This window comes from Synchiropus splendidus, chromosome 2 (assembly GCF_027744825.2).
Source record: "Synchiropus splendidus isolate RoL2022-P1 chromosome 2, RoL_Sspl_1.0, whole genome shotgun sequence".
Classification (NCBI taxonomy): domain Eukaryota; kingdom Metazoa; phylum Chordata; class Actinopteri; order Syngnathiformes; family Callionymidae; genus Synchiropus; species Synchiropus splendidus.
The window spans coordinates 39211517-39238538 of NC_071335.1; the positions used below are offsets into that span (position 1 = coordinate 39211517).

Below are 27022 nucleotides of genomic sequence, written 5' to 3' on the forward strand. Positions count from 1 at the left end.
CATATGTACAAAACGGTGTCAAGATTAAAACCTGATACTTGATAGAAAATGTCAATAACACTACAGGGTAACAAAAGAGCCAAAAGTCCTTCTAAAGTCCAAACTGGCTGACCAGATGGAATGTCCAGGTCTGAGACATGCCATGTTTTGCTTTTTGGAAACCTGCTCTTATATTGCAGTTCTATTCTGGCACATATTGTCTTTAAGTAACATGCCAAATGACCAGATGGCAAGATTCTGCATCATCCAAACTCCGTCTTTTTTACTAACTTAGTACAGATCTGTAATGAGTGATGACATGTTGCAAGAGTTGTGGAGTCATGTTCAGCCTTGGTCAGCAAGTGGACAAACAAGCAGGACTCAGTAGATTCACAGGGAGTGTTACTTGAAACAAAGAAACCAGCAGTTACAGAAGTAAGTAACTCAGATCCTCTTCCTGTATAATCTTGATCTCCACATCCTCTCTCAGGATAATTATATGTGCCCCACTCTAATGTGGTGAATGATGTTCAAATACCATGGCAAATAGCCTCACCTCACTGAAACATTACCAAGCTCAATTGGTCAGACCAGGTCTCACAAGTCAGACATTTGTCGCCCAGTACAATGTATTTGTATCATCCTTCGTTTTGTGAAACTTTGGGCTTAACTTGGTGAACTCAGAGAGGGCACATGGAAGAGGATGTGAGCAGTGATGGGTGCAGGAGTAGGGGAGGCGAAAGTAATACACCATATCTGCAAATCTGTTTTATTAGGATAAACAATAAAGAACACTTTGATCAAATCATTTTAGATTCATGCACTTGTATGCCAAAGATGGTTAATCAGATTTCTTACTTGTGAATTTGTCAAACTGGTGGTAGACAACTGAGCAAACATGCCAGCGTAGCAACATTATAAGCAACAGGAAGAGCAATACTGCACACAAAAGTGATGAACAAAACATAAACAGCAGAACAGTGCCAGTGGAAAATATATATTTTTTTGTGTTTTTTTCATCTTTTGAAGGATGAGCATTGAATGCATAACCATGCCACAAACAACAACTAGTCTTTTTTTTAAGTTCTAGTACGAGATTTCATTTTCTTAATATGAATTCAGTAATTTTCATCAATGTTGTTTCAGTTTATAATCAATGTTGCGAGATTATACACAGATTCAGCCACCATGGAGATCAATGCACTTACACACCAAAAATAAGAGAAAGAGAGAGCTCACAATTGTCATTGAGTGCACAAACTGTTTTTCTTTCTTTTTTATCAGAGGTTTAAACACTGACGTGACATCCATTGTCAGGCAATGAAATGATAGAATACTGTCATTACTTAATAACTAGAACCTTAAAATACTGACTATAGACAGCCAAGCCCCTCAACCAGAGTCTGGAAGAATTCACGTCCATGTTTCAGAGCCACTGAGATGACACTACAGTGTTTTAGGAGCTTATTGAAGAGCTGTCCAGCGACCATGGTCATTTCATGGTCAGTGTTGTCCGTCTGATATTTCTGCAACAGAGCATGAGACGTGTGGTTCCACCGGACTCTGGTTCACATTAACCATGGGCTGCTCTCCTCACCCATTTAACATACAGTATATGTATATCTTTGTACAGAGCAGATATAGGTACAGTGTTCACTGGCCACAAAATAAGAAAAGAAAACCTGTTTTTTTTTTCTTTATATTAATGATTTCACATTTAAAAGTTTCATAGATTAAAAGTTAATAAAATAGTGGAATGTAATTGGTGAAAGGAAGTATGGCTCAGAGTGATGATACTGGGTATGTTTATGATGTGTGTGTACTTGTGTGTGTGTGTGAAAGAGAGAGCGAGAGAGAATTTGTGAGCTAACAAGTCCTCAGCATTCTTCATTTGTACCTGATTTTCCAAAATGATCATCAACATCATCATCTCTTCATGATCTCTACTGGCTGATAGAGAGTGACTTTGCTCTAGAGCAACACAGCAGGCCCCTGTCAGTTTCTGCGGTCAAGCCAAAAAGAGATGTTCAACACCTGTGACAGTTTGAGTCCCAGATTTCTTCATTAACAGCTTTATTGAGCTAGCGTTCTTAGAATATGTTAAAAATAGAGTATTGTTTTTTCCTCACAGTATCATGTTTATTGCAATGATGACATTTATATGCCTTTATATATCAAAGCTGAGGCCAATTGATCAACCATCTAAAAGGTTTAGTAAAAGTTTACTGCAGTATATAAAAGCATTTGAAAAAAATTAAAAAAAAAAAAAAACAACACTGATCATCTACATGAAATGTTTAAACTGGCCTATTATAGTGGAAGGTTGTGCTGATTTGACAGCATTGCACCATCACTCCACAAGAAAGACAACCAAAAGATGTAAACATTTTTGTGGCCCTTCAAAGTAACTTTCAGGATTCACCAACTCTGCAGCTTTCACCATTCACAGTTCCCCAACCATCACGTACGATCACTTCACAATTCAATCTGGTCACATGAGGTAAATAACTAATAGATGAAAAGTATGTGCAAGTGTATGCTTGTGTGTTTCCAAAAGTGATAACCCCCCATCCCATCATACAAGAGACCGCTGATGCTAAAATTATACATGAACAATACAATGAGAAAAAAACATTTTTAAAAGACTGCAGTATCTGAGGGAAATCCATACAGTCCAACAAATGAGTAGGGTGAAGAGAAAGATACTCCGCAGCCTTGTTTCATTAGCTTCCATCACAGCCAGTTGAAAAAAACACCAATGAATTATTCAGAATGTCGAAAGACTCACATATGCCAGTGTACACGATGGACGATTTCACATGGCAATATTTTGCTCGTCCAATTACTGTAATTTAATGGTATTTGGACTCCCATATCCTGCCAGAGTGGCATGCACAGTTGATGTCACAGTTATTCCAACTAGGCACCAAACTGAGGAGGACAGAAGGACGGGTGGAGAGGAGAAGTTAGCAAAGCTACACGTTTGCACCCATTTGTATGTACGAACTTCCTCTGGGACCATAATTCTTCACAGTACCAACCATCACAAAGTGGTGAAACAACACGACACAGCATGACACCACCATACAACACTGCCTGCACAACACTGACCATTCAGTCACATCGATGCGGGTGGATTGCAGTGTGAAGAAGTGTTTTTGTTTTTTTGTGTGTTTTTTCATTGTTATTATTATTGTTGTTAGGATGTGTGTGTGTGTGTGTGTGTGTGATGTGTGTAAACTTAACAGGGTGGAACGAGGTATGGGAACGAGGGATAGTGAAGGCAGTGACTCCTGTGGGAAACAAAGACACTGCTATTGCCTGCTAAAGATGGTTAGCTCTTGTTTGCCTAGCTAACGGTTTATGCAAACAATTGTTCAATAGTGCAAGCTGGTTGCACGATAACAAATGTCCTTTGTGATCATCATCAGAGTTTTTGGTTGACCTTTGGTTGTCCTGGTTCCGTCATGCACATGATTACCATTAACTTTCCTTGGAGCTTTAACATCTGCCATTAAAATAAAGTGATCTGTGATAAATATCGAAACCTCCGAAAAGAGGGTCATTACACCAATGAGTCAATTTTTTCAACAGATAAAAATAACTGTTAGCCTGGCACACCTGAGTGAACGCTCCTTAGCTGACAACTGTGCGATATCGGTATCGGTTTTCCTCATTTCTGTCTCTGCCCGCTTATGTCTATGGTATAGATGTCAGTGAGTATGCCTCGGCTATCCTTGTGCTTATGTCAGGCGGTGTATGTAAGTTTGTGTGTTTGTGTCTTCTGTGTGTCCGACAAGTGAAGTGTGTGTTGTTTCGTGTGAAGAGTGTTTATGTGTAAGCATTGAGGCGTTCTTTGGAGCGAGTGGAGTGGATGTCATGCAGCTCCTGCTCCTCCTTTGACTTTATGTCTTCGTATTTTTGCATCCGGCTGGCGTCCTTCAGGTAGCCCCAGTTAGCAGCCAGAGCCATCAGAAAGTGAACCTGAAAGGAGAGTTGGCAGTTATAGGTTACAAGTTAGTTTACAGTTACAATATATATATATAATGGTATAAGAATAGTTGCCACAAGAAGTCACATTTTTCAAATTGAACAAATTTGGTATATTACTGAATCAAATGATAGAACCATACATACATTTTTGTGTGAAATCACAAAGGTGGCTACATTCAAGTTTTTAATATAAACTTACATACAAACGGATTACGTGATCATGAGGTCGAGTGAGATGTGAGCTAAGAGAAACTCAGGTCCTGAAGCACTAAGCATTGCTGTCCATTTGATTGACTGATTGATTGTGAGATCAATATTTAGAAAACAGCTTTTCTAAATATTTAACAACAACCTACAATGTGTGGGTTCATTTATCATGTGCCTCTAAAATAATGTGCCTCTAAAATATAAATATTAATATTAAATGTGTCAGCCCACACATCACAGATGCGTTGGACTCTGCAGAAGACGTCTGTGGCGGTGGACAGTCTCGGATCAAACCAGCTCTTTTTGTCATAAAACCACCTCAGATATGTGACTGCTTCATATGCTGAAGTGAAATGAATGGACCGAACACTTGCAATTTACATCCATTTTTAAGGCCCATTTCCTCCTCTGGTCTACATACTACAAGTCAGCCTAAATGCCTTTCCAGTTGTAATTTTGCACCATATATATATATATATATATATATATATATATATATATATATATATATATATATATATATATATATATATATATATATATATATAGTATGGAAAAGTTTAATGAAGTTTAACGTTTAATTATTGGAACACAAAATTTCTTTGGTGAGCTCAGTGACCCTTGACCTACATACGCAGGTGAAGCCAATCATGAGAAAGGGTATTTAAGGTGGCCAGTTGCAAGTTGTTCTCCTCTTTGCATCTTCTCTGAAGAGTGGCAACATGGGAGCCTCAAAACAACTGTCAAATGACCTGAAAACAAAGATTGTTCAACATCATGGTTTAGGGGAAGGATACAAAAAGCTATCTCAGAGATTTCAGCTGTCAGTTTCCACTGTGAGAAACATAGTGAGGAAATGGAAGAGCACAGGCACAGTTCTAGTTAAGGCCTGGAGTGGCAGGCCAAGAAAGATCTCAGATAAGCAGAGGCGAAGGATGGTGAGAACAGTCAAACTCAACCCACAGACCAGCTCCAAAGACCTACAACATGATCTTGCTGAAGATGGTGTCACTGTGTGGCCAGTGCAGGTCCTGGCAATCTTAAAGTTGAAGGTCTCATGGATTCCGGTCAGTATCAGCAGATACTTACGAACAATGTTCAAGAATCAGTGACAAAGTTGAAGTTGCTGGATACTTCTACAAGACAACGACTCTAAACACAGCTCCAATTCTACTAAGGCATTCATGCAGAGGAACAAGTACAACGTTCTGGAATTGTTTCGATAAGCTTCTGCAATGTCACAAGATTTATTTCAATCCAGTGTTGCATTAATTTTTCACCAAGATCTTGCATTGATGATGGTAGAGTCTGACAGCTGCGCAAAGCCTTCTCCAGCACATCCCAAAGATTCTCAATGGGGTTCAGGTCTGGACTCTGTGGTGGCCAACCCATGTGTGAAAATGATGGCTCAATCTCCCCGAACCAGTCTTTCACAATTTGAGCCCAATGTATCCTGGCATTGTCATCTTGGAATATGCCCATGCCATCAGGGAAGAAAAAATCCATTGATGGAATAACCTGGTCATTCAGTATATTCAGGTAGTCAGCTGACCTCATTCTTTGAGCACATAATGTTGCTGAACCTAGACCTGACCAACTGCAGCAAAATATACAGTATATGTTGTTTCTACTGACTTGTTTCTACTATAAAAGATTTTTTTTGTCATTAACCCATTTTAACAATGAGGCTGACTCTTATTTTTGGCAGTGATGCAATGCATCTCACCATGGCGATCACAGCTGCTCCGGCTCCAGCTAGAGCGCACACAAACAGATGGAAGGTCAGGTCCAACTGCAACACACAAAAAAACATCACATGACCATGTGGCTCTTTTTTGGAGAGAAAAAAATAGCTGACATATAATGATAAACCTGCTGAGACTCACCTCATTGGATTCACACATCTTGAAGAACTTCTCGGATCCTGTACACACCTTTTTCTCCTCAGTGAAGGTCACAGCGCCTGGAGAGAGTCACGCAAGGAGCAGGTGAAGCAGGAGCCAAAATCAAATGGTACAATTATTATTATTCCATTGCACACCTTTAATGGATTTTACAGACACATTTGTTGGTCATAACATCGTCCAAGAGTTGACACATTCAGCATGTGTTTTGTGACACTTTCCTGTGTTCTCCTCTGCTTATCTTTGATTAGGAGTCAGGATGGCAGTTGCCTCTGAAATCAGGTCTCATTGTAAAGCACCTTGGTCAGCACACTGCTGTGGAAATGTGCCATATATGCAGACAGCACCTCAACCTTCTAACATAACTTCTTTTTTGCCTCCCAGGCAGTTCTCAGGACCACCAGACTTGACTGAATTGTGCGTTCACGTGTGGGACCCTTCTAAAAAGACCAGTGGAATCCTTCTAAATCAGAGCCTTGATGAATCCGATGAGTCAAAGTGAAAAGACATTGAACACAAAATTCGCACAACACAAAATGTTCCACGTCAGCAGTTTGGATTGACATAACAAGAATGCACTTTGTTGTGGGTGTGAAAGATAGGTTGTTCCTGGACCCAACAGGTCAGATTCAAGAGAGTGTGTTTCAGTTGCTTTTCATTTTATCACACACTTTCCATGTAAGATCATCAATCTTGAGTATGTTGTAACTTCAGCAATAATAAAATAAAATATTTCAGACAGTTAGAATGCAACAGTTTGTATCAAAATTATCAACTTTCAGAGTTTCTGTATGCATCTGATATATTGATCATTTTCATCCAAAAACACACCAAAATACTAACCAGTGATTAAAGCAGCAGTTTTTGTGACTAATATCCCAAATGTATTAAAATGGATTTTGTTCTGTTTTTTTTTTTTTTTTTTTTGTTCTTATTCTTCAAACTGTTAAATCGTCTGACTTATGACCTGCTTGACTTACGTCTGCAGGCACCGCAGCACATAGCAGCATTTTACTCTCACACATCAATCTACCACTGCAGTAGTACCTATAACCTTTGCGTCGGCTATTTTGAATCGTATTCGACTTACGTCAAATCTGACTTATGACTGGTTAGTCGGAACCGATCCATGTCATAAGTCGGATGTTACTTGTAGATACTTCTGGACTGATGGTGGTCCGCACAGCACGATGAAAACCTGCTCAATCACAATCTGGGTGTTGGTTTTAAGAGGAAATTAAATGAATTCAACTGAAAAACAAATCATGTGACTGGTGTGAATCTCCATGATATCACAGACTATGCCAAGGATGGCATAAGCTCACACAGCACGCCGTCAGCGCTAGAGTCACCTGACGTGCTGTCCTGCAGGATTAATCTGCTCTCAAGTCACAATGACGCCAGCATGTGCATATTTTCCAAACTGAATGATAGAGCACAATTGTGATTAGGGCCTATTGAAGGAAGTTATAAATATAAGTAACCAAAAGGGTCAAAAAAGCATAATCGTGAATGGTGGCTTTCAATTTACAGCAGAAATGTCTTGTTCATGCACATTGATCATGTTCTGAAAGACTGTGCCATAAGCCATCAGTGGCAGGAAATCCCGCAGAGATGTCTGGCTCCTGTTTTGAGGTAGATGTTACCGGAGCACAGCGCATGATTTATATATCATCAAGAGAGCTCTAGCAGCTGTTCTCATGCAGTTGATTTTGCTTGTAAATCATCATAATAATGATTCTACGTCATATGTGCTTTGCCCTCTAACAGCATAATCCACATCGAGGCACTGACCCCGGCCTGAGACTTCGACGCCTACTTCCACATCCCCATCCTCCCGTGTCACAGAGGTTCGCGGTACGGGGAGACCACTTCCAGTTCAACCAGTTACCGTTTAGAGCTGTTTTGCACGCCATTGTCGCCACCTGGTCTGGGAGAGGAACAAATGACTATGCCAAGCTCGCCAGGACGTGAGTTTCTGGGATTCCAGAGCGCACCTTAGGGCCGGGGGCCCTATGGCTTGCGCCCAGTGATACGTGCATGTATTTATGGATACATGCCTCCTGGGCTGGGCCGGTGCCCTAGACGAGGACCGCATGGGAGGACTGTGGTCCAGTCCCACACTTCACATCAATCTGCTGGTGTTGTTGGTGGTGGAGAATGTACTTCTTCACTTTGCACCATGGCTAAACGGACATCATGTGATGGTGAGGTCAAACAACACTACAGCTGTAGCGTCTCCTGTCCATGAGAGCGGACAGAATATCTAGAGGGGGCGCTCTCGTGGATGAATGGGGGCCTCGCACCAGAGGTAACAGACGCGATCTGGCAGTGATTCGGGACTCCGGTGGTGGACATGTTCGTGTCCAAGGACAATACCAATGCTACCAGGCGCATCTTCGCAGATTGGTGTGGATCTAGAGATCTCACACCATCCAGTTGTCCTGCCTCTGGTGTGCTTTCCTGCCTCTAGGAGTTGCTGGCTAAAGGACGGCTACACTGAATGTGTTCGCAGCCATCTCGGTGGGACACTAGATCGTTTCTTACCCGATCATCAAGAGTTTTCTGCTGGATCAGGCCTCCTGTAAGGAACCAAGATGGCGTATGAGGCCAAAGGAGCTGAAGTTCCAGAGGGCCTCAGAGCACACTCCCCAAGGGCTAGCTCCTCTTCAGTGGCGCTGTTTGGTGGAGCTTCCATGGAGGACATATGCCGTGCAGCGTCCTGGTCATCGGCATCGATCTTCACTCAAGCCTAGTTGAGGTACATGGTGGCCACCTTGGTTGCTCATACTGTCCTTTCCAGAGGTGCATCTTCGACCTCGGCCGAGCCGGTAGGACGTCAATCACCTGATTCCTAAGGTTCCTGGTCCTTAGGCCGTGCTTGGAGGAAACTAATCCCTACGGCCTTAACTGTGTTTTTTTACTAATAGCGAAACACATATGACATAGAAATCCTGGTTACCTATAGTAACTGCAGTTCTATGAATATGTGCAGAACCCTCTAACTGGCAGCCCAGCAGGCCTGTCATTAGTGGCTGAGTTCCAAAAGGGGTCAAGCAGGGTAAGACGAGGAGTGTTATACACAGCAGGCGGTGCCTTCCTGAACGGGGCCAATCAATGGAAGTCTCAGGCCGAGGCCATTGCCTTGATGTGGATTAGCCAATAGCGAAGGCCGATTTACTCCACATCCCTGATCAGTGTGACACCTCTCAGCTCATGGACAGACGCATGGCTCTACCAAATGAAACTAAATCTAAACTAAAACATAATGAAATAAAATTGTGCTTTCTGATTTGTATTTCTCTCACTGTCTCTCTAAATGATTAATTGTTCTGACAGCTCACATCACCTGAAACAAAAGTCATCTTTCTGTACACTTAGAAAGTGTCTGTATGTCTGGAAGATGTGAAATATACTGAATTATGCACTGGTCCATTTGGTCATCATCACTTAATTATGCAATTTTCATAAACAAAGTGAAGTCCGTGAAGTGGTTTGCTTGTACTATTTTTATTGTATTATAAATACAAGTTTGGGATCTAATGCCTTTTATTTTAGTTTAAAATCTGATTCATAGATTAACTGAATGAATACTTGAATGAATAATCGTTGGTTGCAGTCCTAATTGTGTGATGTTGTGTCATTGTGTATTTATCTCCCAAACGTTATGTAAGTGAAGTGTGGCTTCATTTTCGTCAAGCATCCTCACTCATATGAATAAATTGTCATATTGCTACAGGCAGGTCAAGTGAATAGGCTGCTTCTCTGTGAAGAAGTAACTCAAGATTTAGGATCTTTCGAGACATTGACATGAAAGTTCTCCTCCACCTGAAAATGAGTTAAGTCGACACCTCCTGAAACTGTGTTTTCCTGCGTTGTCGCTACCAGCGACAGACACTGGTCATATTTGTTGTAAAGAGTAATTTAACATAGAATAATTTGAAGGTGTTGTCCTGCCCTCTATGTGTGTCTTTTTTAACTCAAAAATAAATAAAACAACAGGTTATGGGCCTAAAGCGTCACTGAAGAAAAAAGTTGATTTACTTGTTTTTTTTATTTACACAATACGGTGTGGTACTAGCAGCAGATGCTAAGCCTCACGCACGAACAGAATTTGACTGACGGAGAGAAAAAGCGTTTTTTGTCTTGTTGCTGAATGTCAGTGCTCCCCAGTAGTACCTGATAACATGCAGTCAGACCCCAAGAGAGGCGTGGAACACGATGAAGGGACATTTTGAGAGAGATACTGCAAATAAACTGTTCCTGAAGAAAAAAATACTTCAGATGTGAAATAAAGGAAGGTGGAAATTTAAATGATCATTTGAAGTGAAGGAAGGAACTGACTGACCAGTTTGGAGCTATAGGTGATGTTATTGAGGAGTAACATCAGATTATAACACTCCTGGGAGGTTTACTATCAACCGATGCTCCATTTGTCACTGTATTATAGGCAAAGATGGACAGTTTAACACTAGGTTGTTCAGCGAGCATTGATAAAGGAACAAGCTGATGATGGTGCTGCATCTGGTGGGGCATCAGCAATGTCAACGCAGGTCCATAGAGATGTGCAATCTCATTTAAAAGCACTTGGAACTGACAGACCCAGCTCATTCAGATGTTACAAATGTGGGAAAGAAGGCCATATAAAACGTGAAAGAAAATGAAAACCCACAAGGCCAAAAGCATGATGTGTGAAGATGATGACTCATCTGAGAGCACTTTTGTAGCTCAAGAGACAAACTTGGAGGAGATGTCACAACAGACAGAGTGGTTGATTGACTCTGGAGCATCTAAGCATATGACTTGTCACAAAGGACATCTTGAAGTATATCAGTTTCACCCTCAGTGAAAGCTAGTGGGACACATTCGATCCAAACGTAAGCTACAGCTGGTTTATACTGATGTCTGTGGTCCCATGCAGACAGAAGGCATAGGTGGTGCAAAATATTTTGTGACTTCAATTGATGACTGTTAAAGATGCTGCAAGGTATACTTCCTGAAACAGAAGAGTGAAGTTCCGTGCAAATTCAAAGAGTTTGAGAAGACCTTCTCAAATGAGTGTGGCCAGAGAGTCACAAGATTGAGAACAGATAATGGAGGGGAATACACATCGAGGGAATTTCAAGAATACTTGAAGGCTCATGATATCCACCTTGAGATGACTGTACCCCACATACTTTGGATGGAAACAGGAAAGTCAGGATGGAAATTGTTCAGAGAATCAAGTCACCATCCACACAGATGAAAGAACATCGGCTGACGAAATCACTGTCAGCACACCTGCCAGAGAAACAGGCAGAGTCAGAAAGCCTCCAAAGCGATATGCTTATGATGAGTTTGCTGACCTGGTCACCGCTGATCATTATGCTAATATGTGTTGTGTCACAGAGCCAACACATTGAAAGAAGCATTGGTGACTCCTAATGCTGAGAGGTGGTAGGAAGCAGCTGACTTGGAATGAGTCATTGCTGGAAAACATGACATGGGACTTGGTGGATTTACCGAAGGATCGAAAGGCAGTAGGATCAAGGTGGGTCTTCAAAAACTAGCATTACAATGATGTACGAGTTGATAGACATAAGTGCAGGCTTGTTGCTAAAGGCTACTCGCAGATGTATGGTACTGACGATAATGAAACTTTTCCACCTGTGGTACGGTTCGACACAGTTCATACATTGTTGACATTTGCTGTCCAAAACAGCCTACATGTACATCCGATGGATGTTGTAACTGTATTCCTAAATGGGCACCTGGGAGAGGAAATATACATGGAGCAACCACAGGCGTACGTTAAACAAAGACAAGAACGTCTAGCGGCAACTATGGCCTCCACATTTGGTCCGGCGGTCTGGCAACCCCCAGAAATAAAAAATCCTAAACCTGCCCCTCTCAAAGAGAGAACGGAATAATGGCAAAAAGATTAGGTAAGAGAAAAATGGATTCAGAATGCAGGGCATTTAACCTTCAGTGGACAAACGATTATTTTTTTTGTTCAACGCAAAGAAAAGGCTGTCTGTCTCATCTGTCAAGAGGCGGTGGCGGTATTCAAAGACTACAATCTGCGGCGACACTATGAATCTCGTCACAAAGACAGGTATAATAGCTTGCAAGGGCAAATGTGAGCAGACAAACTCTCAAAGCTAAAAAGTGGACTGTTAGCTCAGCTGAACCAGTCATCTGTTCGGGCCAGCTTCCGGTTTGCTCAACTGATAGCAAGCAGCAGTAAACCTTTCACTGATGGAGAGTTTGTCAAGAAATGCATGAACGCTGTCGCGGGGGAAGGTGTGTCCTAAGACAATAATGCCATGGGTCTATCAGCGAGTACAATCACCAGGTGCATTGAAGAAATCTGGGGTAATTTATATGCCCAGCTGCAGCAGAAGACGAAAGAATTTGAGAGATTTTTTTTTTCATTTGCACTGGATGAGAGCATGGACGTGCAGGACACCGCGCAGCTAGTTTGTGCAAACCTTAAGATGTGCGAGGAGCTGGCAGATGTCCAAAGTCTCAAAGGGACTACGACGGGGGAGGATGTTTTTGGCAAAGTGTACCAAACCATAGAAGAGTTGGACCTGAACTGGTCAAAGCTGGCCAGCATCACAACTGGCACCTAGCATGGTGGGCATGTCTCGGGGTCAAATAGGATGCACGGACCGGGAGATACCAGCAAGCACTGGTGAATTAGGCAGATTCTGTCATAAAGGTTGCGGTGTCATGCATAAACTTCATCAGAGCAAAGGGACTTAAACACAGGTCCCACGAATTCCTGTCTGAACTGAAATCTGCAGACAGATGCACAGTTTTGAGGTGTTTTTTTACGAGCTGCTACCTGAAATTAACGCATTTCTTCATTTACAAAACGGTGCCAGAGCTGATCGACCCAGAATGGCAACATGTATATCTGCGAGCAAACCTTTTCACGCATGAAACTGCTGAAAACTCAAATGAGATCAAGATTGGCAGATGAACATCTGTATCAGTATTTGAGACTGGCAGTGACGAGAATGGAACTTGACATTCAACTTCTCACCAGCCAGATGCAGGCCCACAGTTCACACTGATGCACATACAAAGGTAAGTTCACATTTCTGACTTAAATGAGTCATTCTGGGTATAAACAAATATAGTCATAATAATAGTTTTAAAACTTTGCACTGTTGTTTTTATATTGCTGTTTTATGAATTGTATTTATTATTATAGTGTGCATTTTGTGTGCACATTTCTTTTTTTTATTGGATGCAGGGACTTAAAAAATTTCACCATGCGTTGTACTCCATATAACTGTATGTGTGACGAATAAACCTCTTGAATCTTGAATCTTGAATAAAATCTACTGGGATAAAATCCCTCTCCACAACCATACTGGTGGTGGTACTGGTTGTACTGTGTAGGTGCTGTACAGTTCAGTTGCTTTGTGGTTTTCACTGGGAAGTTGATGAGAGAGAGAGAGAACTGCAAACAGCAATGTTTACAAGCCTACTGGAACCAACAAAAGGATTATAAGGAAGGAAGATAAGAACTTTGACTGCTCATATGAGTTATTCAAGTAAGAGATTCTGCTCTGGCCTATTAAGATTATGCACGGCACAACAGAAAGTGTATGTTCCATGGACTGTTTTTCTGTGAAGAACCCAGAGAGGGTTATTTTTTATTAATAATGTTATTATTTATTTACTTGTTCTGTGAAAAATCCAGAAAGGATTATTTGATTGTGCTTTCTGGAAAACAATAATTTTTTACATTTAGGCACTTAGTGCAATCGTCACACTTTTTCTGTTACAAACTGATCCCGGCCCCCGATCACAGAAGGGAAAAGTTATGTGGCCCTCTCAGGAAAAAGTTTGGGGACACCTGATCTAGTGTGTAAACTGAATAAGTCAATATATGGACTGAAGCAATCTCTTCGCCGCTGGAGCGAGGCTTTCACAGCATTCATGAAGGACATTGGCTTTACACAGCACACTTCAGTTCCATATGTGTTTGAAGATCTTGACAGCAGCTGGAGATACTAGCGGTGTTGATGATCTAATTTTGATCACAGAATCGAAGGAAAGCATGGATGAGCTGAAAGAAGTACTAAAGAAGCAATACAAGATGTCAGAATGTCCTATATTCTGGACATCTCTATTGTACAACTCAAAGTAAACAACAGTATACTTCTTCATCAGAAGCATTAAATTGAAACTATTTTCCAGTGTGGAATGAACAATGCAAATCCCATTTTGACACCTGCAGATGCAAATGTGAAGTTGAAAAAAAGATGGTGACGTCAGTAAATCAGTGAATCCGAGTACTTATCAGTCTATTGTAGGCAGTCTGCTGTGTGCTGCCAGACCCACGCGACCAGACATAGCACAAGCAGTGAGTGCGGTATCATAGTACAACGCAAATCCAAATGCTGCACATTTGACGGCTGTGAAAAGGATTCTTCGATACTTAGGGTACTGTGAATCTCGCCCTCAAGCATGAGAGGTCAGGGTCAGGAACTTTGATTGGATTTTCAGATGCCGATTGGGCTGGAGATCTGGACGACGGTCGTTCAACAACAGGGAACGATATTGGCTTCATCTGTGAATGTGTGCAGAATGGACAAATACAAGTCCAGTATTGTCCAGCAGTGGATATGACAGCAGATATCTTCACAAAGCCACTAACACGACACAGGTTTGAATATCTTCAAAGAACGATCGGACTTTGTAATGTTTAAGCATCTTTTAAGGTGCTTAATTCTGTTAATTTGTCGATGTGTAATTGACACAAGTTGGAGGTATATTACTGATTGCTAAAATTCCTCAAATGTTTTTTTTTGTTGTCAAGAATTTGAAGGTATTGTAGTGCCCTCTACTAGTGTCTCTCTCTCTCTCTCTATATATATATATATATGTGTGTGTGTGTGTGTGTGTGTGTGTATGCGGTGGCGGCCATCCTTACTGACAGTGCTGTCAATGTCACAAATCGCTCTGTAACAAATCACAAATCATTTTGCAGCACTGTGTGTTTTACACACACGTATGACACGTTTATTAAGATCACCAGATGTGAGAGAGTGAACTAACTAACTCACATCATGTGTTGATCACTGATCTGATCCAATGCAGACATGTGCTCCTTTGTCCACCTATGTTTCCACAGAGCTCCACAGAAGTCCAAGGTCTAGTCCCAGCACACTCTTTTTCATTGCCCACTGAATTTCAGTTCAACACCTGTCAGCAACTGACCCACATTTCACACAGCAGCAGCAGAAATTTTACATGCAGACAGGCCATCGTGCAGTACAACCAAGCTGACATCCAGATCCATGAGACGAAGGGGTAATTTTGTGTTTTATGTCTTTTCATGTTAATATTTGCTTGCTGTTGCTTTAAATTTAATCTGTATAACAAATTTGAATGTAATGTCAGTGTCTTTGTTAAATTGTCTCATGCCATCAAATACTGGTCACAGTACATAAGAATCAAAAATTGTTATAGCCAGTGATGTAAAGCAAAACAGGAAATGTTTGTATTGGCAAGAGATAGTCTAAAATGTAATTAAATAAAATAAGCAAAAATGAAGGTGCGAAGTTGAAAATCAACTTAGATTTACATCAAATATACCTTTTTTTAACTTGTGATGGTTGTTGTTGGATGCTGCATTCAAAATGCAGTGAATATTAGTCATAAAATTGGAAGGACTAAAACATCATCATAGGATGATCCAGGTATTTTGTCAGGAGTCTTTGGATTATCTAGTTTCTCCTCATCCACTGGCTGTTTCTCCAGAGCTGAACTCTTTAGAACCCACATTTATTAGGGAATTTGCAAATTAGCATGCACCATGAATACTCCCAAGCCATCCTTTGTCCACGTCTATGAATATATGTTTCAAGTCACATAGTGTGTCTTTGTTGGTGGATCTCTTCACTCTTGCAGTTGATGCAGTCGAATGACTTTACAGACAGCTGTTTAGTCTCCATGCGTATCCCGCCGATTGCTTGCAGTACTCCATGATTCTGTTTGTGAGTTGGCTCTTGTCACCAAAGTCAAAGTCAGCTTGATTGTCAAAAAACCACATAGAGGTTGTACATGGGATTTGAAACACTTTCTCTGTCCGTAGTGTGCATAGTGTGAATAGAGAATCTTTGAACGTGAATAAAACAATTAGTGCAATTATAAATACCAGAAAATGAGCAGCAGTGTCCTTATTGTGGCAACAGTGTCCTCAATCTATCAGAAGTATCCTTGTTTTACAGGGAGGGCAGGGTAGGGAGAGAGTTCAGCATCCTCACAGCTTGATGAATGAAGCTGTCCTTCAGTCAACTGGTCCTGGTCCGGAGGCTTCTCTGTCACTTCCCCGATGCCAGCAGATTGAAATAGAAGTTGGATGAGTGAGTGGGGTCACCTGCAATGCTAACAGCTTTCCGCGTGATACGAGTGTGGCAAATGTCCTGGAGGGAGGGGAGAGAGACACCTGTGATCCTCCCAGCTGCTCTTATTACTCGCTGTAACCCTTTGTGGCAGGACACGGTGCAGGCGCATGCAACGCAGAACGCTGCTCACTTTCTCTACAGTAGCACCATTGATGTTAAGGGGGTCGAGCCGTTGTGCCAGTCAACAATAATCTCCTTTGTACTTCTTGACGTTCAGGGTCGGGTTGTTGTCACTGCACCACTTATCCAGGCTGGTCAATTGACAATTGTTTCTGATGTGACCCAGCACAGTTATATCATCCACAAACTTGATGAAGAGAAGCAGTGATGCAGCTGAATGATAGTGTGCAATCATGGGTGAGCAGAGTGAAGAGGAGGGGGCTCAGAACACATCCTTGCGGGTCCCTGGTGTTCAGGGATCCTGGAGGTTCGCCAACCCGTACAGTTGCTAGCTGCCAGTTGCACATAGAGGTGTTGATGGTCTAATTTGAGTTGCTGAGGGTGATTGTACTGCTGAAACCGAACGTGCGATAGTCATGAAGGCAGGAGGGAGACGACTTCCTTTGAACAGGGATGATGGTGGAGGTCTTGAGGCATGTCTTGAAGATGTGAGGACATCTGTGAGTTCTGTAGCACAGTCCCTCAGGACTTGGCTAGGGATGTTACCAGGGCCAGGAGCTTTGCGTCTGTTAATTTTCCTGTGGAACCTCCTCACATTGTCTGGGGAAAGTTTGAGTGGTCATCTGGAGAGGGACGAGTCTTCAGTGCAGGCCTGGTGCTGTTATGTGCCTCAAAGCACCTCCATGCTATTGTTCCCCCTTTTGGGGAAATAGATGTGTTTATGTCCTTTGGGAAACAGTCTGTGGGTCTCCGTGGTTGAAATTGCCGGCTAGAAAAAGAAAGATGTGCAGTTTGCTGACATGCTGATATAATTGGTTTAGTGCCTCACTCCTGTTGTTGTTGCTGGAGCTGGGAGGGATGTTATCAGTGACTACTAGTACAGTGGTAAATTCCCTCGGCAGGTTGAACGGTCAGCACTGGATGATCATTGTCTCTAGCAGTGGTGAGCAGTTTCACAATAGCGTCCCAACACCAGATACTGTTGGTGTCAACAAAGAGACCTTTGTCGCAAGTCATACCTCCTTTGATGAGGGTTCTGTCAGCCTGATAGTGTGTTAGCTGGTCGAGTTTCACAGCACCGTCAGGTATGCTGTTGTTGAGCCATGTTTTCAGAACACTCTCTTGCTGGCTTCAAAGTAGTATGGAGTATATAATAATATGTGGTCCAGCTGGTCGTCCAGCAAGTGTACGTTAGACAGACTGATGGAAGGGATGGCAGGCTTGTGTGGGCGCCAAAGAATGCGTGAGAACAAGGGTGACGAGTCAGTGATGGGAAGGCAAAAGGGACCGGCGCATCTTGTCTGTAAAACTTCCAGGAGAGTTGTGCGACCTTGGGAGGCCAGTCGTATCTGGGAGCCGATGAGGATAACTTGTTATGGGTCAGGCTGATGCTGCAATTTTCCATCTGCCCTTGGAGCAGGTCAACGAGGATTCTGACCACGTGATCCACCAATCTCTACGCTATTTCCAACCAGTCCAAGTCATTTCAACACTCTTATGCTATATTCCCAGTTGCAGTTTTAATTTGCTGCATTCATGATCCGCTGAACAACTCCAGTCTCCCACACACAAAGATTTGCCATCTTTACCTATCAGACTCCACTTGAAGCCCCATTGCAACACAATGAGCACACACTATCTGTTGTCACCCCGGGATCTACTCACAGAGCATCATAAAAAAATAAAAACATATTGCTTTATATCTCTCTTTTAGTTGCTGACAAGGAATCTTGAACTCATTTATTTTGTCCACCCTATTAACGGAGTGCTTGGCATGCACTTTTTGAGAGTCACGTGTGTTACATGTAGGGCCGCCAAGACAATGTCGACAATCAAAATGTTGTCGTCATTTATTTATTGTAATTTTTTTTAAAAACATTTCCCAAAACTGCGATCCAAATGCCTTTTCTGCTTCTCAGTCCTTGACACACACTGCTCACACATAACATTGATTAATTACACACTCGTTAATTTTAAGCAGAAGTTAAATGTGTTCTTTATTGGCTGCAGATTACAGTAATGCAGCAATATAATTATGTTTGTGTCTGTGATCCGGCAATGCCTCCGGGTAAACAATCCGTGGACTCGACTTGCACTCATCTCTCTTGTACCACTGAAATCATGAGGACATTTAAACTTGAAGTCCTCAGAAATCTGACTCTAACATGCAGGGGATATTTTGTGTATGCCGTTTGCACATCATACAGGAGAGTATATGCGGCTTGTCTCCCACCCTGTCCGATGAACAGTGCAACCCCAAATGAAAATTGATGCGCTTATAACGTGACCATACACCTTCACCTGCATGGGAGGTTGGAGTGCTTTCTTTATCAATCTTTATTCAAACTCGTAGGCCATCAAGGTTTAGCCAATTTGCAAATAAATGTTGAGTTAAAGTATCTACAAAAGGAGATAATGCCACAAACCTGTGTTCCACGTTCACAATTATCACCCTAAAGATTTTGCGACAGCAGAGCAAGTTAGTTGCATGAGTAGGGGAATAACTGTTGCTGTTGCCGTTAATAGTGTTTCATAGTGTTTTGCCCACAATATTGGTTAAGAGAAAGTTTGATATTATGACAGCCCTACCAGCGTTCAACATTTAAGTTGCACCTACCAAACTGGCGCAGATCCAGACAGATGTTCGCTCCCTCCACCACGCTGGTGTTCTGGCACATGGTCCACACATTGAAGTAGATGAAAACAGGCAGGCTAGTGAAGGCTGTCACTCCAAGCCAGACTAAGAAGAACAGGTAAGCCAGGAACATCAGCTGCAAAAACACACAGCCACGAGGTCAACATCATATATTGCTTTCAATGACACAACACAATTCCCCGCACTTATAATAGGGTTAGGATGAGAATTGGGACTGGGCCAAAGACTTAAAAAAAGTAAAATACCAACGTGTGTGAGCACATGGATGTTTGCTCATGCAAACAGTGCTTTTACTGCGCTGTCTGACTCATATTCAAAGTACTGGTTTGACTACTCAGACAGCACCATTTCCAATTAACTAGTTTAAATGCTTTAAAAATGCCTCACAACTTGATGTGTACAACACAATTTCAATCAAATTCCAGTAAACAGTAAACTGAATGGTATTTTTATTAAGTCGTGTGCCTGTGTGTGTGTGCCTGCGTGTAGGAGAGAGAGCATAAGTGGGTCGGCAGTCGGAAGCTGGGTTTGTCTATGCGAGGATGTGAGAGAGAGAGAGAGATGGTATGCACATCTGTGAGTGAGTTTGTAAGCATATAAGCACCTTTCTGTGTATCGTTTTTGCTGTGTTAGCACGGAGAGTGATAGACAGGTTCAAGGTGTCACATTTTTGAAAGTAAATAGTGTTAAGATTAGTGCCATTGGTACAAATGTGTGATCAATGCAGTTGAATTTATCAATAATGTTTCAACACATCAAAAATAGTAATACTTAACAATGGACTTTATGGCTCCTGTGGAATTCCCTCACAGATTGTCAAGACAGTGTAATTTCAACCGCTGGTACCATAAAGAAAGAGACCCCATCTGACAACTATTATATTTGGTTTTGTTTTTCTTTGAAAATGAAGGCAGTGATAAAGGAGCTCGTGGAAATGAACGTTAAGGCATATACACTCTTTCCAGTGAAGCTGTGAGTTCCGTTCCAGGCAGCTCAATAGGCCCACTGGCACGTAACCAATGGATGATGAACAAGAGTGAGGAGGATTGATTGTTTGTCACATGATCTCAAACCGATTGAAGATGACAAATAATGGACAGTGAAGTGTAATGACAGTGAAGTGTTGCATGTCCAGGGCATGTTATCCTGCGAATGGTGGAAGTAATGTTGATGTTGGGTAATCAAATCCAGAGCGCCGTGCACGTCGGCCACTGCCAACTCTGGCTCACATATTCCTCATAAAATGGTCCTGCTACGGGCCCCCCTGACAGACTGCCTCTGCAATCCTTCAGTAGAAGAGTTTGCTGCGTGCCAGCCGACGCGAGCAAAGAGGTCTCAAGCAGCATTGGAGAAACCAATATGGAAGCCGAGGAGCCTGGACAAGTACATGACAAGCCAGAGCGTCGTGTGAGAAGGTTGGACAATTGGAGATGTCTAGGACAAGATGACAGAGGAGGAAGAAGGAAAGGAGGTTTTTTTGTGACAAGATTTAAAACAATGCAAAACTTTTTTTTAATCCAATTCTGGGTTGGCTGCTGGTTGGATGCAGACAGCAAATAATGCCAATTCACCCATAACACCCACGGAGAAACTAATTAAAGTAATAGGCCAGAAAAAAAGGAGGTTCTTAACAGCTCCAGTCAAAATCAACATTCTGCTTCAAAAGGTTGTATGCGAAGTTGGATTGTGTGATTCTGAGCAGAACCCGCTGACACTCGCTCGAAGGGTCGCTTTGGGAGGTCTTCTGGGCACTCTGATGAGCCAGCATGTGCAAAGTCAGACAATATATAAAATATAATAAGATTCTGACAAGGTTCTCCATAGTGGGGAGGAGGGAGCAACTAGACAACAGAGACGGACAACAATGGCAATTCTGAACTTTAATGTAAATGCTTTTTTAAACTGAAGAAGGGTATAATTTGTTTGTGTGAACAGTGGGATTGACTAAGTCTTTCACTGGCAAGTCAGCACTTGCAAGTCCATATGCCTCCTCACCACTGATTTGATCGGTTCTTCACACGGATAGTGTTGGTATCATTGCTTAGTGTTTATTTACGCTTGAATCCTGCCAGCAGCGAAACACAAATGGTTGCCACTCATCCCACATTTTTCAAACTTGCTTCACTTATTTTTGCTGACGCCCTTCATATCATCAGAATAAGAACAGGCTTACATGGTCCATGTCACGATTAGCACATAAGAATCAGCTGTATTGCCAATGTCAGTCAAATAGGAAAGTGCTTTGTTTCATCGAGCAATAATGAACAAAAATAAAATAAACAACAAGGGGCTGAGGGCAAAAAAACATTCTTGTGGTTCTGGTCTTGTCTGGAACTGATCTGGATTGACTGTAGCCTCCTGCTTGAGGGAAGAGGGACAAACAGTCCATGACCAGGGTGAGAAGGGTCGGCTCTGATCCCACCTGCACATCTCTGGATCCTGGAGACATACATGAAGAGGAACCGATCACCTTCTCAGGAGAATGCACAATGCGCTGTAGTCTGCCCTTGTCCCTGGAGGTGGCACTGCTGTACCACATAGTCATAGAGAGGGTGAGCATCGACTCAATGATGGCTGTGTAGGACTGCACCAGTATCTTAGTTGGAGTTAGCAGTTGGAGTTACCTCATCTGCCGCAAGAAAATATTTCTCCTGCTGGGCCTTTTTGATGCGGGAACTGATGGTCGGCTCCGGTTTCAGGTCCTTGTTGATGGTGGCTCCCAGGAAGAGGAAGAAGTCCACATTGGAAACGGGTGACTCAGCCATCATGAGGGGGGATGGAGGATCTCTTCTGAGGTCCCCGATCATCTTCACTGTCTTCTTGGCGTTCAGCTCCAGTTGTATTGGCTGCACCAGGACACCAGCCGATCCATCTCCCTCCTGTAAACCGTCTCATCTCCATCTGAGGTGCGCCCAATGATGGTGGTGTCATTCACAAACTTGTGACTGGAGGTGCAGCAGTTGGTGTACTGGGGGAAGAGCCATTGAGAAAGTACACAGCCCTGAGGAAACCCGATGTTGAGGGTCTGTGTGTCCAAGACAGTCGCATGCACTGGCTCCGGCTGGTCAGGAAGTACGTAATCCACCCCCACAGGGAATCAGGCATGTCGAGCTGACGGAGCTTGTCTTGAAGCGGAGGTTGGAGAATCATATTAAAACAGAGCTGATGTCATCCATGAACAGGATCCTGGCATATGTTCTTTGGGAGTGAAGAGCCTGGTTTACTGCAGATGTACAGATCTGCTGGCTCTGTAGGCAAACTGCATTGAGTCCAGGAGGGGAGCAGTGATAGATGTCAGGTGGGATAGAACCTCAAAGGACTTTATGACCTTAGACATCAGTGCCACTGGTCTGTAGTCATTCAGTCCTGCGATACTTGGTTTCTGAGGAACAGCAACAATCGTGGAGGCTTTAGAGAAGGCTGCAAATATGACAGGACACCAAGGATGCATTGAAGATGTCTGTGAACACTGGAGCCAGCTCAGTGGTGTAATGCTTCAGGATGGCAGGGGAAACTGTCCGGATCCACCGCTTTTCGAAGATTCAAGCTACCTGAACTGAGGCCTGAACACGGCCTGCGGATGGGGAGGACTGCGGGTGGCTCATCAGTGGCTGTGTTCTTCTTTGTTGCATCACTATAGCCCTTTGCTGTAAAGTGGAAGGTGATCCTTGAGAGTCCACACAGAGGTGTTGGGGCAAAATGGCACCTCGAAAAGACAGTAATTGTCGTTCAACAATTACAAAATGGCTGCTCGAGAAGACAGTAATTGTTGTTCAAGTCCTGTGCAAGAAAGAGGTTGTTCAGAGTGGGGGATGCACGTGGCCTGTAGTTTGTGACCACCTTGAGCCCTCTTCAGACTGCAGCCGAGTCACTGGTCAAGAACTGCTGCCTAAGTTGATCTGAATATACGGCCTTAGCTTTCTTCAGCTCCCTCTGAAACCATTGCTTCATCTCTTTGTAGCAGTTGCTATCCCTGCTCTTTCGAGCGGCCTTTTTTTCCCCATGAAGTCAATGCGTGCTGTACTTGGGCCAATCTGAAGGCCACATTAAGTTTGGAGGTCGACGACCTCTTTGCACTATACGCCTCAGCATACCATCTCCGTCAGTTTACCTGGCCCACCCACTTCATGGCTATGTTGCTGTTGTTCCCAAACTCTTCCTTTTTCTTATAATAAAGCTGAGAGTGTACCGCGGAATATTTAGGAGCAAGGAAATTTCACTACTGGATTTGTTGCACAGGTAGCATCCTATGAGTGTTCGCCTTTGGAATTCACTGAGCTCCTGAGAGCGGCCCATTCTTTCACAAATGTTTGTCAAAACAGTCTACAGGCCTAGGTGCTTGATTTTATACACCTGTGGCCAGGTGTTGATTAGGACACCTGATTCTGAACTTTTGGATGGGTGAGCAAATACTTACATGTATTGTCCCCGAAACATGGTGACACGTTAAAGGTCTGTGCTAACTTATGGATAATGGTTTGCTCATCATTTAAAGAAAATTGCTGTATGCTGCATCATTTTTTAAGAACCAAAAACTAAGCACTCTGTAGTTTTCTTAGTATTCTTAGTTGCATTAGAAATACTAGAAACTCATCCTTTTTAACAGGTCTATAGTTTTTTCTCAGTTTGGGGGTCTGTCTCTCTTTGTCTGTCTCACTGTTTCCCTGTTCTACTCATTGGTTCCAACCATGCAATGCTGTGGAAAAAAATCGAAACACACCCACAAATGTTGCTTAGATTGACGTAGTAGTGGAAAACAGTAACAACATCCCAAATTTTGAAACTTGGGTGACAAAAAGGTAAATATCCATTATCTCACTCCAGAATGAAAATAACTCTGATTGTCAGTGACATTTTTGGAGCGCATTTATTTAGCAGTGGTTCGTTTCAAGCCAACTATTGAACTGTGCTGTGATGCAAAGTTTGCTGAATCACTCTGTTTGTGTGTGAGAGGACAACATGCACCTGATGCATGAACCCCAAGTTTTGGCACATTTGCCAGTGAAAGTTGACTTCTGAGGACTGAAGCACAGAATTAACATTGGAATGTCCGGATGATTTCAATCGAACAAAAGAGAGGAGTGCATGTTGAGTCCGCAGAGTACATGTACATGTTTACACTGATGGAAGAGTCAACTTTACTGACGCAAAACCTCAGATAAACACAAAAGCCAACTATATTAGTACTGTGTCACTGTAATGGGCATATGTGTACATATACTGGTTAAATTAGGTATTGGGACAGTTTTGATTGCGAATGTAATGACAACCATTCTGTGTAGCCCCAAATCCACAGCCTGTGAGAGACTGTTCAATGCTTTTATTGACCGCTTAAATTAATCTCAGGCAGACATTTGGTAGATATTGACACCTCTGTAAATTCAGGCTACCTTTACCATGTTTATTTGCCTAATGCCTACATGCTGTGCCCACTATTATATTTACAGATGTGAATGACCTGTTATGGTTCTTGATGAAATAATGAAGCTGCACTTTGTCTAGTAAAAATATGACAAATTTTGCCTTAACTTGAGTGATATTATAATGAAGTATCAATACTCCACCATATTACAGAGTTGGACTGCATGTTCAAGTGACAGTCTAAATATCGGGAAAAATACTGAAGAGCAGTGACTCATTGAGTAAGCAGAAATGACTTTTAACTGAGAAAGATGGCAAGGTGGTGCTTGGAGGTCTAATGTGTTGCCACAGTGGGAGCAGGTCAAATTTCCATGAATACAAGTCAGCATAGATGACTGAACACAAGGTGGGTGATTGAAATGAAGCAGGTGAAGAATGATGCCTTGAATCCAGTCCAAGGGCCTGGCATACTAGATTCAAATGGGTGGTCTGTCTGGCAAGATAGTGCTAACATGTAGGTGAGGATAAGGTGACATATCTTAAAGGTGAAGCTTGAGCTCTAGGAAGGACTGACTTTGAATGAGGCTTAAAAAGAGAGTTGATTGCAGAAGAGACAGGTATGTCCAAAACTTTTGAGGGAAGACCATCCTCAATTAATACTATCTAAATCTCTTGAAAATTCTCAATGGGACCTTAATGAGAACAGTTGAAAATCAGTGAAATATGATGTGCTGCTATGAACTGCAGGCATGTGGTTTGTCTCCAACATTAAAGTCTAAAGACAACAGCAGTCATGGATTGCCAAGAAGTTGACCAGTGTACCACCAAAAAGAAAGAAACAAAACTTACAAAAGCAGTTAGGCAGCGTCCACAAGCAGAGATCTTAAACTCTCCGTATAGGTCTCGGATAGCACCAGTGGTGAAGAATCCCTCCACAAGCAACAGCACTCCAAACACAAAGAATCCAGCAGCCAGACCATAGATGATGTACTTCAGAATGTCAATGCTGTAGAGACAGATTACATTTTCCATTAGTGATAATAAGGGAATGAATGCTGTGTGAAAGGCAGACGGGTCAACCTCATTCTTTGTGATTTTCACATGTTTTAGAAATGGTTTTCTGAAAGTTTAACCAATCAGATATCTGAAGATTGTAATGAGTTGATCGACAGTCTGGTTCTGCGTGGTTAAGCAGACACAAGACTTGTATAACTGTGTGTGCTTGATTGGTTGGTACAAAAGCATGCCATGCGGGTGAACTGAAAATAGTGCCTATTTGATGCATTTGGAGAGAGACATGGACATCCAGCAACTTCTCCCCTCCAGAGTTCATTTGCGTCTTCCCATCCAGACACAGTTTTGGTTACTCTTTCAAGGTGAATTAATTCATCATGAATAATTACTTGTGCTATTGTGGGCTGAAGTATTTACATATACAGAAATCTGTTGCTGAACTACTTGGATTATATTTATTTGTTCAATCGAAATGTATGACTCTTAATGAACTATTAAAACTTAATGAATATCTGTTGTTGTTTTCTTACATTTTACTGATTGCCCACTAACAAGTCAATGTGATGTCCTTTTATCCAGTCCTCACATGTTTGAAGGATGACAAGGATGAAGAATTCATAATAACTAAGTTGCAATTGGGTTTGGTCGAAGTCATCGTTAGGTTTGGTCATTTGTTTTGAATGGTTAGGTTTAGGGCTCAGTGTCCTCACAGAGATTGAGGGACAAACGCGTGTGCGTGGCTGTTTTATTGTTGTTGTTTGTTTTGTTTTTTAATGGTGGTGAATAAACTAATACATCATAACTATAATTATTTCTCATATTGGCATAGTAACTGTGGATTCCATAGAATAAATCAATCTTTGCTCGTCCAGTCCATGGCACTTTTCACACATTTCCCAAATTGTCTTTCCAGTATACTATCTCACTTGAGTGTATATGAGGCAAGACATCTTGTCTTGGTCTTTAAAGTTGTACAATATGGGATGTAATCTCATTTCCAAGCATCAATCATGACTGTAGAGAAGGCAAAAGACAATTTGTGGAAGAGTCCCAGCACTACTCACATGGTGAAAACGTCCAAGGTGTCTCCTGGGGCTTTGATGATCTCAAAGTAGTTCTGCATAATGGTGACGGTTCCACTCAAGGCCTCATGGCCACAGCCACAGAACAGAGCCACACCCATGTACAGAAGGATGGTGGCGATGAGGGAGGCCCAGGGCAGACTGCCCACACATCTATCACAGCACTCCTTGCACCCTGGACAGACATGAAAATACATTTATTTCTGTTTTTTATGAGTAGCAATGACATTAATATCGCTAGTTATGTCACTTCAAGTTATAAATTGGTTGAAGGCTAGAGGCATCAACTGTTTCTTC

The 27022-nt window shown here is 42.3% G+C and overlaps 1 protein-coding gene across 1 annotated transcript in view; it reads right to left on the reverse strand.

Annotated features, from left to right (window-relative positions):
• Nucleotides 1–732: 732 nt before the first annotated feature.
• The window catches only part of LOC128753748 (neuronal membrane glycoprotein M6-a-like), a 30547-nt gene continuing 4257 nt past the window's right edge, over nucleotides 733–27022 (reverse strand). The window contains exons 2-7 of the mRNA XM_053855798.1: nucleotides 26708–26900; nucleotides 25479–25635; nucleotides 19230–19383; nucleotides 6066–6142; nucleotides 5906–5971; nucleotides 733–3963 (exon numbers count right to left, since the gene is read on the reverse strand). Of these exons, the coding sequence (XP_053711773.1) occupies nucleotides 3811–3963; nucleotides 5906–5971; nucleotides 6066–6142; nucleotides 19230–19383; nucleotides 25479–25635; nucleotides 26708–26900 (800 nt within the window). The 3' untranslated portion in view covers nucleotides 733–3810. The remainder of the gene's footprint in view (nucleotides 3964–5905; nucleotides 5972–6065; nucleotides 6143–19229; nucleotides 19384–25478; nucleotides 25636–26707; nucleotides 26901–27022) is intronic.